This window comes from Crocuta crocuta, unplaced genomic scaffold, assembly GCF_008692635.1.
Source record: "Crocuta crocuta isolate KB4526 unplaced genomic scaffold, BGI_CrCroc_1.0 scaffold35, whole genome shotgun sequence".
NCBI classification, from domain to species: domain Eukaryota; kingdom Metazoa; phylum Chordata; class Mammalia; order Carnivora; family Hyaenidae; genus Crocuta; species Crocuta crocuta.
The window spans coordinates 2646626-2660160 of record NW_027530625.1 but is presented as its reverse complement, the minus strand read 5'-3'; the positions used below and the strand labels follow the sequence as shown (position 1 = coordinate 2660160).

Genomic DNA, 13535 nt, shown 5'->3' with positions numbered 1-13535 from the left:
CTTAAAAGTGGTTGAATGGTAAAATTTACCACAAGTTAAAAGAGAAACTGTGTCCTCAGTAAAATTAGAATTATCCTCTAAAAAAAAAAGCATCATGCCTGATGTAAAGAAATGGAGAAAGAATCCAGATCTTCAAAGTTTTGTTTAGAATACTGGCAATTTTATAAGTATCTTAAACGCCCATTTAAGAGAGAGCGCATGAACCCTGATACGTATCTGCCTGTTGCAATAAAAGGCAGCTATTGAAACACATAGTTTGTAGAGACTGTGTAGCAGAAGGGAAGGGACTATGGTAAAATGTTAACGGGAGAAAAACGGTCCCAAATTTTGGGATCCTATCCGATCCCAAAACTCAGACATGTGGGAATGATGATAAAAGAGACTGTGGAAATCATTACGCTGGGTATTTGTGTTATGGGGGCAGAGTGTGGAGGTTTTTCCTCTCCTAAATTTTTAGTAATCTTTAAATACATTTTATATGTTTTTAATTGAAAACAAGAAGAAGGAATGTTTGTTTTTGGCTTTCCTGGCTACTGGTGACACCTGGGGTGTTTTAACACAAAGGGGGGTGCAGGCTCTGTTTGAAAAGGCAGCTCTGCCCGGTCATTGCCAACCACAGCCCCTGCTGGCACGTTGTGTTGGAAGGGGGCTCCTTTCAAACGGTAATCTCCATCCCATTTGCAGAGCAAATCTGGGAGCGCCTCTAGCAGACTATAGAAGCTCCTGTACCTCTGCGTTTATGCTGGCCCTTGGTGTGACATCAGCTTTTTGGGACTGATTTCTGGTCATTTCCCCCCCCCCGAACGACCAGAGGAACCTGTTTTCCTGGCACAGGCTCTTGTTTAAGTTAAAATTCATAACACAGAAGGGAAATCAGAGCACGAAACCTCCAGCGTCTCTACTTCTGACGTTTGTGCTGCTAATTAGTTTCTGTTCGGTGTTCCATTCCATCTTCTCTGTTTTACTTGGGAAAAAATGCATAATGTAAATACATTTTTACATACCCAGATTTCCCTCTCAGTGTTCAGAAGCAAATGTATAGCTTCAGTGTCTGCCCTGAGCATGTGACCAGAGCTTAGATGCCTATTTTATGCCCCATTATATTGCATTTTCTTCCTACAACACTAAAAGCAAATCTCAGAGGCGGCCCAATAAAAAACACAGCCTTCAAAATAAGGAGGATTTCCTCTTCAGATATCAGCTCCATCACATTTGTAAGAACAATCTCCACCGCCCACTGAGCCCCACTATATCCGTGCTACGTGAGATGCCTCGGGGCAGACCTGAGCACCTGGTGGGACGGTACCTTGCCCAGGTCCTGCCTCGGGAGCAGGTCAGAGCTGGAGCTTTGTCCTTAGTCTGAATCCGGAGCTCACACTTTTCCCCTCTGCGTCCCAGGCTTTTATCATGCCTTAGTTTCCAAACAGAATTTAACAATCCAAGCAAAATAATTCAGACTGATTGGAATACTAGATTTTGCATTTTCTTTTCAACCATGCTGATAGGTCATTTTTTCTCAGCTGACATTTTTACAAAAACAGTTTGTCCCTGTGGCTTACCCCCTCCCCATGAAAATAGACATTCTTTGAATTCTCAAGGATATAGATAATCTGCCCAGCTCAGATTCCCTCTCACATCCCAGGACAGATGCCCTGGTAGGCCGCAGCTCAGGAGGTCACCTTCCCCCTGCTTCTTCCCTTACCTAAGGTGAGCCTGGAGGCACCTAAGGTTGATAAAGTGTTTGATGACAGACTTTTCTTATTCTCTTTTTAATTGAACACCTATTCAGTCGGTGTTGAAATGCCAGTGATTCCTTCTTCCCTTCTTCTGCCTCTGGTGGAAATTTACCATGTAGCATGTATGACTCATGTTTATTAATCGATTTGTTTCCAGCAAGAGGTCAGCTAACTTGTTACACCTTAATATATAGGTTTTGGATTCCGTGAAATTACACACGTGTGAGTCCTGCTTATTAACTGTTATTCTGCCGCTGCTATCTTCTCTACAGTTCTCAAGTCAGTCCCTTTCTAAGCATCCTTTTTGCCCCCTGTGTAGCTCAAAACCACATACACTCCTACCTGGGTGACTGGCTGCTGATTTCCCTGCCTCCTGGCCCTGGGAACCAGGGTGAACACCCCAAAGCACAGTTTGACCATTTACTTCACTGCCCAGCTCTACGACCCACTAGGGGCTCCCTCAGCCGGCGAATCCAGCATTTCCAGCACTTTGTGCCTGCCCCGTGTCATCTGCTGCCTGCCCGCTGCTTGTGACTCTGCTCAGGTCTCCCTCTTGCCCCCGTACCTTTGTCCTGACCCTGGTGCATCCTTCTCCATCCCTACCTTTACCCGGCTGAACCCCCCTTACTCCTTTAAGACTGCTCCAGTGTCACCTCCTCCAAGAAACTGTTTCTGATGACCATTCCCTGCCCGGGCCACCCGCCTCCACCTGGGGCCTCCACAGCAGCAACCTGCACTCACCATCCCCTTGGCGCTCATTATTCTCGACTCTGTTCATTTCTCTGGCCCTTGCAGAAGTCTGTGCTGCTGGCAGGGCCTGAGCTGCGTAAATCTGGCCACCAAGCAAAACAGATCCCTGGAGTGAATGTAAAGTCCTCACAGCAAAAACTCTTAGACTGAGCCGACCCCATCTCCCATGGCTCCAGCATAGGTGAAACTTTGCCTGCTGGTTTTAACCTGAGCTTATATGCTAGAGCTGTCCCTCAAAATTTCTCCCACAGAGTAAGAAGGGGCTGTGTGCTGTCGCTGTCTCCCCACACCCCATCCCAGTTATTAACATCTCTGGCTCCATCATAATCACAAAAGGGCTGATTTGTTGAAATTCAAATACAGGTACTCTAGACAGCATTCTCCGTGTTCTCTCTGTGATGCTTTCCCTGGAAAGGACAGATAAATCAGAAACTGCAGAGAGACAGTGAGTGGCGAACTCTTCATCATTCCTGTCCACTTCACTTTTCCTTGGGGCTCTGAAAGGAGTCCCGGGGACAAGCAAGGAACACACCCCGCCTCCCAGCACAGCAAGATACAGGTGCTGGTGTGCTTGCGTTCACCTGGCCGCAGTACACAGCCTTTCAGGAGACTTGGGGTGTTTTCTGGTTTTCCATGTGACTGTTGTGCAGATAAACTGCAGACCTCCCCTCTGTCAGCCCGTGGTCAATACGCTCCACAGGCAGTGCGATCCCAAGAGAACAGTGTCTGGGGTCCAGAGGCTCCCTCAGGCCAGTGCAAACTGCATATCCCATCTGCCATGTACAGGTTTGGCTCTTCCTAAACAGTGCAGAAAAGGGTTTTATGGCGCTTCAGTTGTTTGGGCAAAACATGGTCTAGCATCTTGAGGGCTGGTTTTGTTTTGCCAGTGATGAGTGGGAGCAGGTGGTGTGGACCGTCCATGAGATCCCCTTATCAAAGTGGTCAGTGAACCCTGAAGCTTCAGGTCTACAGGCCTCCCTAAGACCTTCTGGTCTTTTTTAGCCGCAGGCCCTGGTGTCTGTGTCTGTCATGGCCAGGTGTCAGTGGTAAGGCCTCCTGGAGGGCATGACTCTGTTTGTCCTTCACAGCCCTGTGACCTTCATGGATGCCTCTGCTTGGTCACAGCGTGGCCAGCAGGGAACTGCATTGTTCTTCCACACAGTGATATCGCCAACAAGACTACTCTTCCAGAACGGGTCCTGTAAAGAGAAAGGAACACACACCCGTACATACAGATATATCTTCACTATCTTCACGTGAGATTCACTTTCTTATCAGAAAAAAGTAATTTACATATTAACAGAATGATTAGCTTCTGCCTAAGAATTCTAACATTTCAGTACCACGATTTAGAATCAGCCTAAATTTGTCAAGTGACCAAAAGTGAGGTTCTTCAGAAATTATTAGCTAATTTTTTCAATATAGAATTTATAGTCACAATTAGTATATCATAATGATGTTTCCAGGATAAAATACCAGCTGCTCAACTTTTCTGGCCACAAATGTACAACATATATCAGTTTATTTTTGGAGATCTGAAGAATTAGCTACTGTAAATAAAGTCCCCAAGAAGATTTCTCCGGGAAAGAAATGAACTTACAGTAATATGGGTGATATATTATTAATTAATAACTATGACCAGTGCTGTTTCAATTAAAAGGAAAACGGATGAGAAGGCCTATTAGAAAGGATATACTTAATCTCCCCAGCACTGAGGTCTGCAGGGCAGAGCAGAGAAGGTGGTTTCCAAGGCTGCTGCAGGCGGAGGTCCCTGCAGCTCCTGAGTCTGGGAACTTTGCTGAGCACTGACTACGTATCTCTCAGAAGCAGTGCTCATTTGGTTGCCAGTAATGGAGACCGACTTCAGAATACCTTAAGGAGCTAGAGGACTTTTCCAGAGCACTACAGGGTCTCCCACAGCGCATGGACAGCATGTGCTGATGGACGAGGGAGGGCTTCACTTGGGACTGAAACAGGCAGGCATCTGTGTCTGTCTAGAGGAGGGACTCTGGCACGTCTGGCGCAAAGGACAGGCACGTGGCACCTGTCTGCAGGTGTCACGATACATGCCACGTGTGTTACGGGAGGCCTCATGAGAAGGGTCCCTAGGAGCATAGCTCTGAAGACTCACCCTAGGAGGGAGCAGGTGAGCCGCGTGACCCAGGGTTGGCAGATCTTTTCTGGACCGGTCGGTGAGAGACGCCACCCCAGGCCTCAGCTGGTGGGCGTGCGCAGTGCCATGGGGAGGGCAGCTTGAGGGGCGGCTGGGCAGGAAGCAGTCCCAGGAATGACAAGGTTATTCTGAAGGTGGTAGGAAAGGAGCGTGCAGGAACTTGGTTCTGGGAGAGAGTTGTGTGTTCAGAGGGTCGGGCCCCCCGAGGTCGGACAGCTGTGTGAAGTGCCCTCCTTCTAGGGGAGAAATGACTAGAGGCCCAGCAGCAGCTTCCACTCAGGGTCACAAAGCCAGGACTCCCCTGCTGTAGCCAGAGCCACAGAGAAGCCTCGAGATGGCATTACCAGGAGCCTTTGTCCTTCCTGTTGCTCGTTTGGCTTTAAACACAGTTACTTTATTTTTAGGGTAATCATTTGGACTTAACTGGCCATCTACCTTAAAATTGCCACCTGTTCATGTCGTTGGATAGAAGTAGTTCTGCAGAGCCTTGCTAATGCGGCATGCCCCGAACACACTCCAGAGTGGAAAGAGACCTAACTAGCCATTTGATTCCTTTTTCTTTCTTTGCTTTACTTTTTTTTTTTTTTTTTTTTTACTGTCCATTTTCTCCCCGGCCTGTGATGAGAGAAATGAACTGCTCCTGGGAGCATTCGACCTCACCGCGTCCACTTGCTCTTGCTTAACCTGGAATGACACAGGGAGAATATGTGGGGGCCTCCCCAAAAGGAAGTCACCAGAACCCCTTCAACCCTGCCTTCTCTCTCTCTCTCTCTCTCCAGGTCACGCAATATTTAAACTCACGTATCTAAGCAATCATGACTATAAACACCTCTACTTTGAATCTGACGCTGCTACTGTCAATGAAATTGTACTCAAGGTGAGTGTTTCTCCTTCGTCCCTGTGCAGGGCGGGCTTCTGCACAGCCAGTACTCAGGCCGGAGCAGTCCCCTCCTCCCCGCACTGGGCCAGGCTCCCGAGCCCGGTTTGCAGAGGGGGACCTGCCTTCTGGTCACGCGGGCGGTGAGTGCCCACACCCAGGCCACACCGCTGGTCAGCGACTCCACACCCGCTTCAGCCAAAGCAGGAGCCCCTCGGGCCCCTCCTGCAGTAATTCTGCTGCTTCTTATCCTTTTTATGCACCACGGACCTCCTCCCATCCATCATCAGGAGCTCCTTGAGGCTCCTGGAACGGACTCCAAGGAAATTGTTGTTATTGTGTGAAGACGTTTAATGTATCCGAGGTAATTTTAGCAATCTATTGTAAACATGTTCAACTAGATGCTACAAGTTCAACTTGATTGAGTCCTGCTTACGGGACCTCAGCCGTGCCCGCGGAGCACCTTCCGTGTGCCAGGCTAGCACTTGGGACACTGCGGTGACAGACCCAGGCCCTGCCCCCAGAAAGCTCTTCCTCTATAAGAGCAGACACACATTAAACGTTACAGTGCACAGATCGTTAACCAGTCACAAAGGTACTACATGGATGTGGAAAAGGTAAACTGACAGGGGTAGAGGGGACGGGTGGAGAGCTGAACCCTGAAGGGTAGTTGAAAGGCACAGATTTTGCCAGGGGAGAGAGAAAACGCATCTCAGGGAGCAGCCTGCGAAGGGCGGAGAAGTGGACTGAGCATGTGAGGCCGGGAGGCGGCCCCCAGCCCCGTGTGGCTGGAGCAGAGCCGGCGGGGGAAGGCCAGGTCACACAGAACCTTGTACGGTGGGGACAGGTTGAGAAGAGCTCCCCTGGGGTCTTGGGAGGGCCGGGAAGGGCCCGAGACTGCATCTCTAAGAATTCCCCGGTGCTGCCCAGGTTCTTGGTCTGTGCACCACACTCTGAGCCGCCCTGGACTAGTGGTTTTTAGACACTTCGAAACCGAGAGTGCTGTCTCCAAGCCGGATCTTACGCAGACGGAACAGATAGCAACAGTGGAGCTGCTTAGTTTGGGCAGAGCAGGGCTCACAGCCAGAGGGTGACTCTGGTGACTCTGTATGACCCTGGCTAGTCACATCACCTCTCAGGGCCTCAGTTTCTCTGCCTGTAAAATGGACATCATAGTAGGTACCCTGCCCCACCCCAGCAAAGGGCTCCTGGAGGACCCAACAAAGGGTCAAATGAGGTCGTGCAAACCTACCTAGATGAGTATTCATTCTCCTCTTGAAAGTGAAAGCCAGCGAGTAATAATAATGAAAGTAGCCAAGCTGTGCTTGACGGATTGCAGAATACAGGACCTGAGCTAAACTCTCTCACCCTCTTTCACGGAATCTTCATGGTTCTGCAAGACGGTACTGTAACAGTCTTTCCCATTCCATCCCATTTCCTAGATGAAAACTGAGGCACAGAAACAGATCTTAGCCAGGACCATGAATGGCAGAACCGGACCCGACCCCGGGTTTGGCAGCTTCCAGACCTTGTGTTCCTAACCCCCTGAATGCGTGGCGCCTTGAGGAGTTGAAGGACAGGTTTCCATAAATGGCCTTCTTTCACAGACGTTTCGAGGCCACATCCTCATGGCTGCAAAACATTTCCAAAAGTAGTAGATGGAAATGGAAGGCTAAAGCTGCTGGGGGGTCAGTCAGGACCAGAGCCCGCCTCGGACCAGGCGGCGGGAGCCCGGGGCATGCTGCAGTGCTGGAGACCAGCAGGCTAAGAGTTAACTTGCCAGCTTGTCACCAGACAGCACGGGGAACTTGTGCAGCGTTCGGGGACCAGGTAAAGAAATATTCCATTACCCCATCAGGGGCTGGCCTTTTTTTATAGCCAGCATTAAAATATTCAAGACTCGAGAAGGATTCTAGTAAAATTATAATCCTGTGTTTGACATCAAAATAATTTTCACAACAGCAGATTGATGACAGAACCACAGGTTTATGACTTCAGTATGAGGCTCTGCACGAGCAAGTGCAGAGAAATCATGTTACAGGACCAAATGCTCCCTCGAAGCAGATGCTTTTCTGCAAAGTCCCTGAGGCCTATCGCCTCTCCTGAAATGTCTGTTTTCATATGAAAATGTTTGCAGAAATATTGCATCATGCCCGAGACTCGTGGAGAGTCACAGCGAGCCCAGACCTGATTTACTTAGAGAGCTAATGGTCATGATCCTGATGGAAGATTAAATCTCACGTTTGCTGTCTCTGATTTTTATAGCAATTTAAATACTTAGCCTTCTCTGCTATCGCCACAGTGACTATGGGCTTTGCACCAATACCAAGTGACTGAGGCCCCGGCCCCGTGACCCAGAATTTGCCAGAAATGTTTCCATCAGAGGCTCTAACAGGAGTCAGGCTTCGTCTCAAGTACTGGTTCTAGAATTCAGAAGTTTTACATAAGATGAGAGCTTTAGATGGAAACTGAAGGGAGGAGATAAGGGCCAGAGACCAATGTCAAAGAAACTGTTTCGAGCAGGCTGTCTCCGTCAAGTGACTTTATCCCGTCATGTGTTCCCCTCGTGTAGAAACATCAATGTCTCCCATTTATTGAACACCAGCGGCACAGAAGATGTTGTATGTGATTATTTAATCTTCACAATTGCCCTGCAAAGTGTAGACATTATTGGCCCCATTTTGTAGATGAGGAAATCGAGGCCCAAGGCCACAGAATGTGTTAAGAGTAGAGCCTCTGCTTGAACCCCAGGCCGGAGGAGTCCCAGGCCTGGCCCTTCAGGCCCGAGATGTAACTGAGCTAAGCCATGTGTGGTCTCTAATTCTGCAGGCTTTGAGATGAATCTCAGAGGATTCATTGGTCTCTTCAAATTGGGTTCTTCTCGTGATCGAGTGATGGAGGCTGTGGCTTTATTGACCATGAAAACTCCCTATATTTTTATGCCGTAAGCTGTAAAATGCATTGAAAGTGAAACACTCTATAGTGCATAAAATTGTGCCAGTTTTAAGCCACAGCATATTAACCAACTAATGGCAGACCAAAGGGCGTTTTTATCTTTTGATTATTACATTAATCTTCCATTAAAATTATCTATGTGATTATCACAAAGCACTGAAGATAATAAATTTAGGAGATAGTTGGCTAGTTAAGGATCATTTTTAAATGCTTTTGTCAAGTTATATGTGCCAAAAATACGCTGAAAACACTAGGTTGGCTGAGTGTGCAAACAGTGTAATCCAAAGATTGCTCTTATTAAGAATGATAAAACCTCTTATTTCCATGCATTGTGGTGTCCCACGTCGTCAGCCCGGCCCCGCGGTCCTCATGATTTATTGCTCTCAGCTGGTAGCTCAGCGAGGCAGCGGGCCAAGCACGCCAGGCCTTCTGTACGCACACACCAGCCCTTAACGCCTGCTGCTGCGGGCGACTGTCAGAGCAGGAAGTTCGGAGGGGACACCGTGTACGTGAGGCATCCATCCCGCGTTGCCTCCCCGCGACACCCCCGGCTTCCATCTCACAGTCAGCAGGGCCCTCGCCCCCTCAGGGCGTGGGACGCGGGCCCCTCAGAGGAGAATCAACAGAGGTGGTGGCTGGTTGCTGTAGTCAAAAATATTTGGGTTTCCCATCATAACTTTCAGATACTTGAAAGTGAAGAGAAAAGGTGTTTGTTCAAGAAAAGCCCCAGCCAGAGGGCGGCAGGGGGCGGTGGGAGGAATGGTATCCAGGCGGGGAGGGGGTAGGCGCACCTCTGTGGAGGCCAGGGGCCTGGGAAACTAGAAGCATGTTAATCAAGGGCGATCCCTGCACCGCGACTGCTTACTGTGGCCTTGAGTAAACACATCGCCATTCTGTGCCTTGATTTTCTCATCTGCACAATGGGATGATAATGGCGTTGACGTCGTAAGGCTGTCGTGAAGGTTCCATGAGTCGATCCTCGCAAAGCACTCCAGCAGCCCACCGCCATGCTTCCCAGCCGGGGGTTCATGGTCTACACCGCGGCACAGGCCTGATCCCGGCACCGCTGCCCTCCCTGGCTCCTCCCGGCCCACCCGGACTGGCCGCTAAGCTGTTCGGTTCCACAGACGCCTTACTGTCTTCCAGAGTTGCGCCATGATGTGTGCCGGTTCCCCCCCACCCCTGCACACCCCAGACCCCTGTGTCTCTCTCCGAACCCAGCTCGCTCATTCCCTCTGCAAGACTTCCCTGGCCCACATCTCCCTGACCATGACCCCATTCTTACATGCTCCTTCTGTCTCTGGTGCCGCACTTGTGCCATTGGATACTCACCAGGCTGTGAGCGCCTCGGAGCAGGGACCATGTCTTACATTTCCCTCGGTCCCCTGACCTGAGCATGGGGCCAGGCTCAGACGTGGAGGCGCCTAGTGCCAGAGGTGCTGCAGACAGTGACCGGGTGCCGCCGCCACCCAGGGGCGTGCCGGCTCCTCTCCCAGCTTTGACCCTCACCTCTGGGTGATCCTGGCCAGCGAGGCACCCTTCCCTGAGCCTCACTCCCTTTTATCAAATGAGCCCTGGTGGGCAGTCGAGGAAATCCCATAATTAGAACCTGTGTACCTCTGGGGGTACGGGGTGGGGGGCTGCATTTAGAGCCTCGGTTCAGCCGGTTTCTCATCCCTGCAGCGTTCTTGTCTTTCATACAAGGAAAGCAGGGCTCAGGGAAGTCACGTGCAGGCCCAGGGCTGCACAGCGGGCGAGCAGAACCGGGCAGCCTGGTGCACAGCCTTCTGGAAGGCAGCATGTGCTGAGGAGGGAGCACAGGCTCTGGAATCAGGAAAGGTCCACCACTGGTGACTGAAAGACCCGCAGCGGCCATTTATCGCCTCCAGGCCTCCGTTTTCCTGTCCTAAGTCGGGCTCGGGCTTCGTCCCAGCCTGCCAGGTTGCTGTGGTGACGGCCCCAGGCACGAGCGAGCCCCTGGGCTCCCGGCCTGGCTCAGGGCCCTGCCCTTCTTTGCCCTGGGCGGCCAGAGAGGCTGCCGAGTGACTAGACTGTGTCGTCTTGCTTTCTAGGTTAACTACATCCTGGAATCGCGAGCAAGCACTGCCCGGGCTGACTATTTTGCTCAAAAACAAAGAAAACTGAACAGACGTACAAGCTTCAGCTTCCAGAAGGAGAAGAAATCAGGGCAGCAATGACACCGGCCTCCAACCCCAATCTGTCGCCGTAGCTCAGAGCCTGTCTGCCAGGGCCAAGTGGGCCTAAGGCCCGCCCCGTGTCCTGCAGTGCTCGGGGACAGGCCAGCTCCTGGCTCGCGGGCACAAGGCTGGGGGGCTCTTGGGGAGCAGAGCTGGGGACGTCTCCGCGGGACCGAAGCCTGATCGGCAGTGGCTTTGCTGAGCAGTGCCGGGGGCCAGAAGACACAGACGCCACGCCCAGCCACCCTCACTGCCCGACGGCCCTGCCGAGGATGCACATGGCCGTGGATGCACATGGCAGTGCCCAGACATTGCCCTGCAACTTGATCAAATGTTTTCAAACAAAGAACAAAAATGTACATTTCTTTTTTTTTTTTCCTTTTAATAAACAGGTGTACTCTTTACCACGGTTGGTATGACGGGCCATTCTTTGGGGCAGAGGATTGATCATGTCATTCTCTTTAAAATCTGTTCCCATATCGAACAGGCAGATTGGAAAAGCTATGGCTCGATTTCTCAGAAGAAATGTTTAGGGCTTAGTCAATAGTTTTAACTGTGCCATTTGTTTAAATGAGTGCATTGCTTTGAGGATAGTATCTTACTAAAGTTGGGGGGGTGGTGCCAGGGACGTGTGCCCCAGGTTGTGCCCCTTCAGGAGCCACCTCTCGTCCGCTCCTCCTAGAACCTCTTGGCTTCGGAGATGCGGGACTGCGTGCAGGTGAAGACCCGGGGCACCGAGAGAACAGGGTGACGGCCGCTCTTCAGGTCACGCTGAGCTCCCGGCACAAGTGGGCTTTTCCACTTCTTAAATAGCAAGTGTCCGTTTCGGCTCGCAGTTAGACCTGCGCATGGCTTCTCCCTGGAACTGGGAGAGTCTCTGCTCTGCTGCCTCGGAAGGGCCCCCCGCTCCCCTTCTTCCTCTCCGCAGTGTCCGCACGGTGCCTGCCTCCTTGTGTGAGCAGGCGCGGAGCTGCTGTGTCTCCCTCTGTCGGGGCGAACGGTGGGAGGAGACAACGGGGCAGAGGGAAGCCGGCTGCCCACGGGCCGATGGTGACACCACACCTCTGGCCACACCAGATGCCTCTGCGGTCCTCACCAGCCTCTCCAGGGACCCTCCCAGGGTGACGTCCTTCGGCGCCGTCCCCGGCCAGGGTCGAGGACCAGATGTTTCACCGAGGACCCAACATTTCAAACAGTTTTTTTAAACTGTTGTACAGGAAGAGATGTGACGAAAACAGCATCTCAAAGTCAAGTGTGTTTCTCTGCACTGGGGGCATTTTAATGAATTCCTCTTTCATTTGGATCTTTGTTCAGCCAACAGAAGCATCCTTTTCTAACGTCTTCCATTCCTACCCACCCCAGAAACAAAAGAAATATTATTTGTAGCTTGCTATCTATCTGTATTTGAATTTTTAGCAATTTTATATTTAGATATCTTTGAAAAATGTAAATGACTAATTTGGTCATTAAATCTTGTGACATATTCAATATTAAAACGATATTAAAATAAAAGTCATATAAATACCATCTTTTGCATATTGCTTTGGCTTCTCGAAGTCTCGAGCACATTATCCTGACTTTCCAGGCAGCGGGTGTGGTACCGAAGGTCTTTGACAGGCACCGCAGGGCTCCTCGCGTACTGAGCGAGACAGGATGACCCTCTTCACGCGGGCGACATCGAGATCTTGACCTCCCTACAGGACACGATCAACACCATTCTCACATCGGGAAGAATGGCACACGTGCAGCTTACGTAAGGCACATCTGTCCGGCTGATGGGACACTTGAAGGGGGAACACTGTAAAACCACCCAGGTCGACCAGATATCCAGACCACTTAAATTCAGTGTTTCCTCGGCCCGTCTCCCCACCCCACGCCTGGATTTTAGGAGACAACCAGGAAGGAGCTCCTCAGGGATAGACCTGACAAAGCAGGAGCTCGGCGGAGCCGAGGTCAACTGGTCCCTCGCGCTCTCCATCAGCACCTCCTGACTGGGCTCAGGGGCAGCCCCAGCCCCGCCCCGACACCACAGTGTGGCGGCCATCCCGGAGCCCTGGCCTCAGCCGGCCGCTGGGAACCCCCATGGCCTGGGGGCCTACATGCCAGGCGGGCTGCCTGCGGGCCCCTTACAAATACGCCTGGGCCTGTGTAGCTCCCACAGCCAACTGGTGGCAGGTTCTGGCATCACCTCCGTTCCAGAAGTGAGGGCTTGGGCCTTGGAAGGGTCTCCCCTTTCATCGGGACACACCGTGACTCTGACACCGGCAGCCACGGCTGGCGGCTTTGTGGCCCTGAGGTGGGCACTGCCTCCTCGGGGCCTCAGTTTCCTTATCTGCAAATAAAGGTGCTGGAGTAAGTGACCTCTGCAGACCTTTCTAGAGAATGTCTTACATGTCTCACAATCATAGTGAGCCCAGCCTTCCTTCCAGCGGTTTCTGTTTGCCAAACTCACCTTTCTGCTTCTGAACAAGAATTCCAAGAAATGCTTGAGGCCATTTCGTCCATCCTCCTCTCTTGGCAAGGTCTTATCCCCCACCCACCGAGTCGGAGCCTCTGTTTGCACGCTTGCCCCCCTCCGCCAGTGGGGCTCGCACCGCTGTTCCGTCAGTGCTTTTCCTTGCCGGCCCATTTGGTCGCCCTCGGCTGACCTTCACTAACAGCCTGCCAGTCCGCCTCAGCCTCTGCACGTGCGGTCCCTCTCTTCCACCCTCTACCAGGGCCCCAGGATCGGTGTCCACACTGACCCCCCTTTGAGTCTTCTCTTCGCGGGTAAAGAAGCTTATCCCCACCCCCACCGTGTCCCTGAATACCTGCCAGCTGCTCCCATTGCCCAGGTCAGGTTGCCA

General features: G+C 51.4%; 1 protein-coding gene across 8 annotated transcripts in view; it reads left to right on the top strand.

Annotated features, from left to right (window-relative positions):
• Positions 1–11093, top strand: part of MAPKAP1 (MAPK associated protein 1) — a 238696-nt gene extending 227603 nt beyond the window's left edge. For all 8 annotated transcript variants that reach the window (XM_077768234.1, XM_077768238.1, XM_077768233.1 and 5 more), the window contains 2 exons: positions 5439–5536; positions 10564–11093. In XM_077768234.1, coding sequence (XP_077624360.1) covers positions 5439–5536; positions 10564–10689 — 224 coding nt within the window. In that variant the 3' untranslated portion in view covers positions 10690–11093. The remainder of the gene's footprint in view (positions 1–5438; positions 5537–10563) is intronic.
• Positions 11094–13535: the final 2442 nt, after the last annotated feature.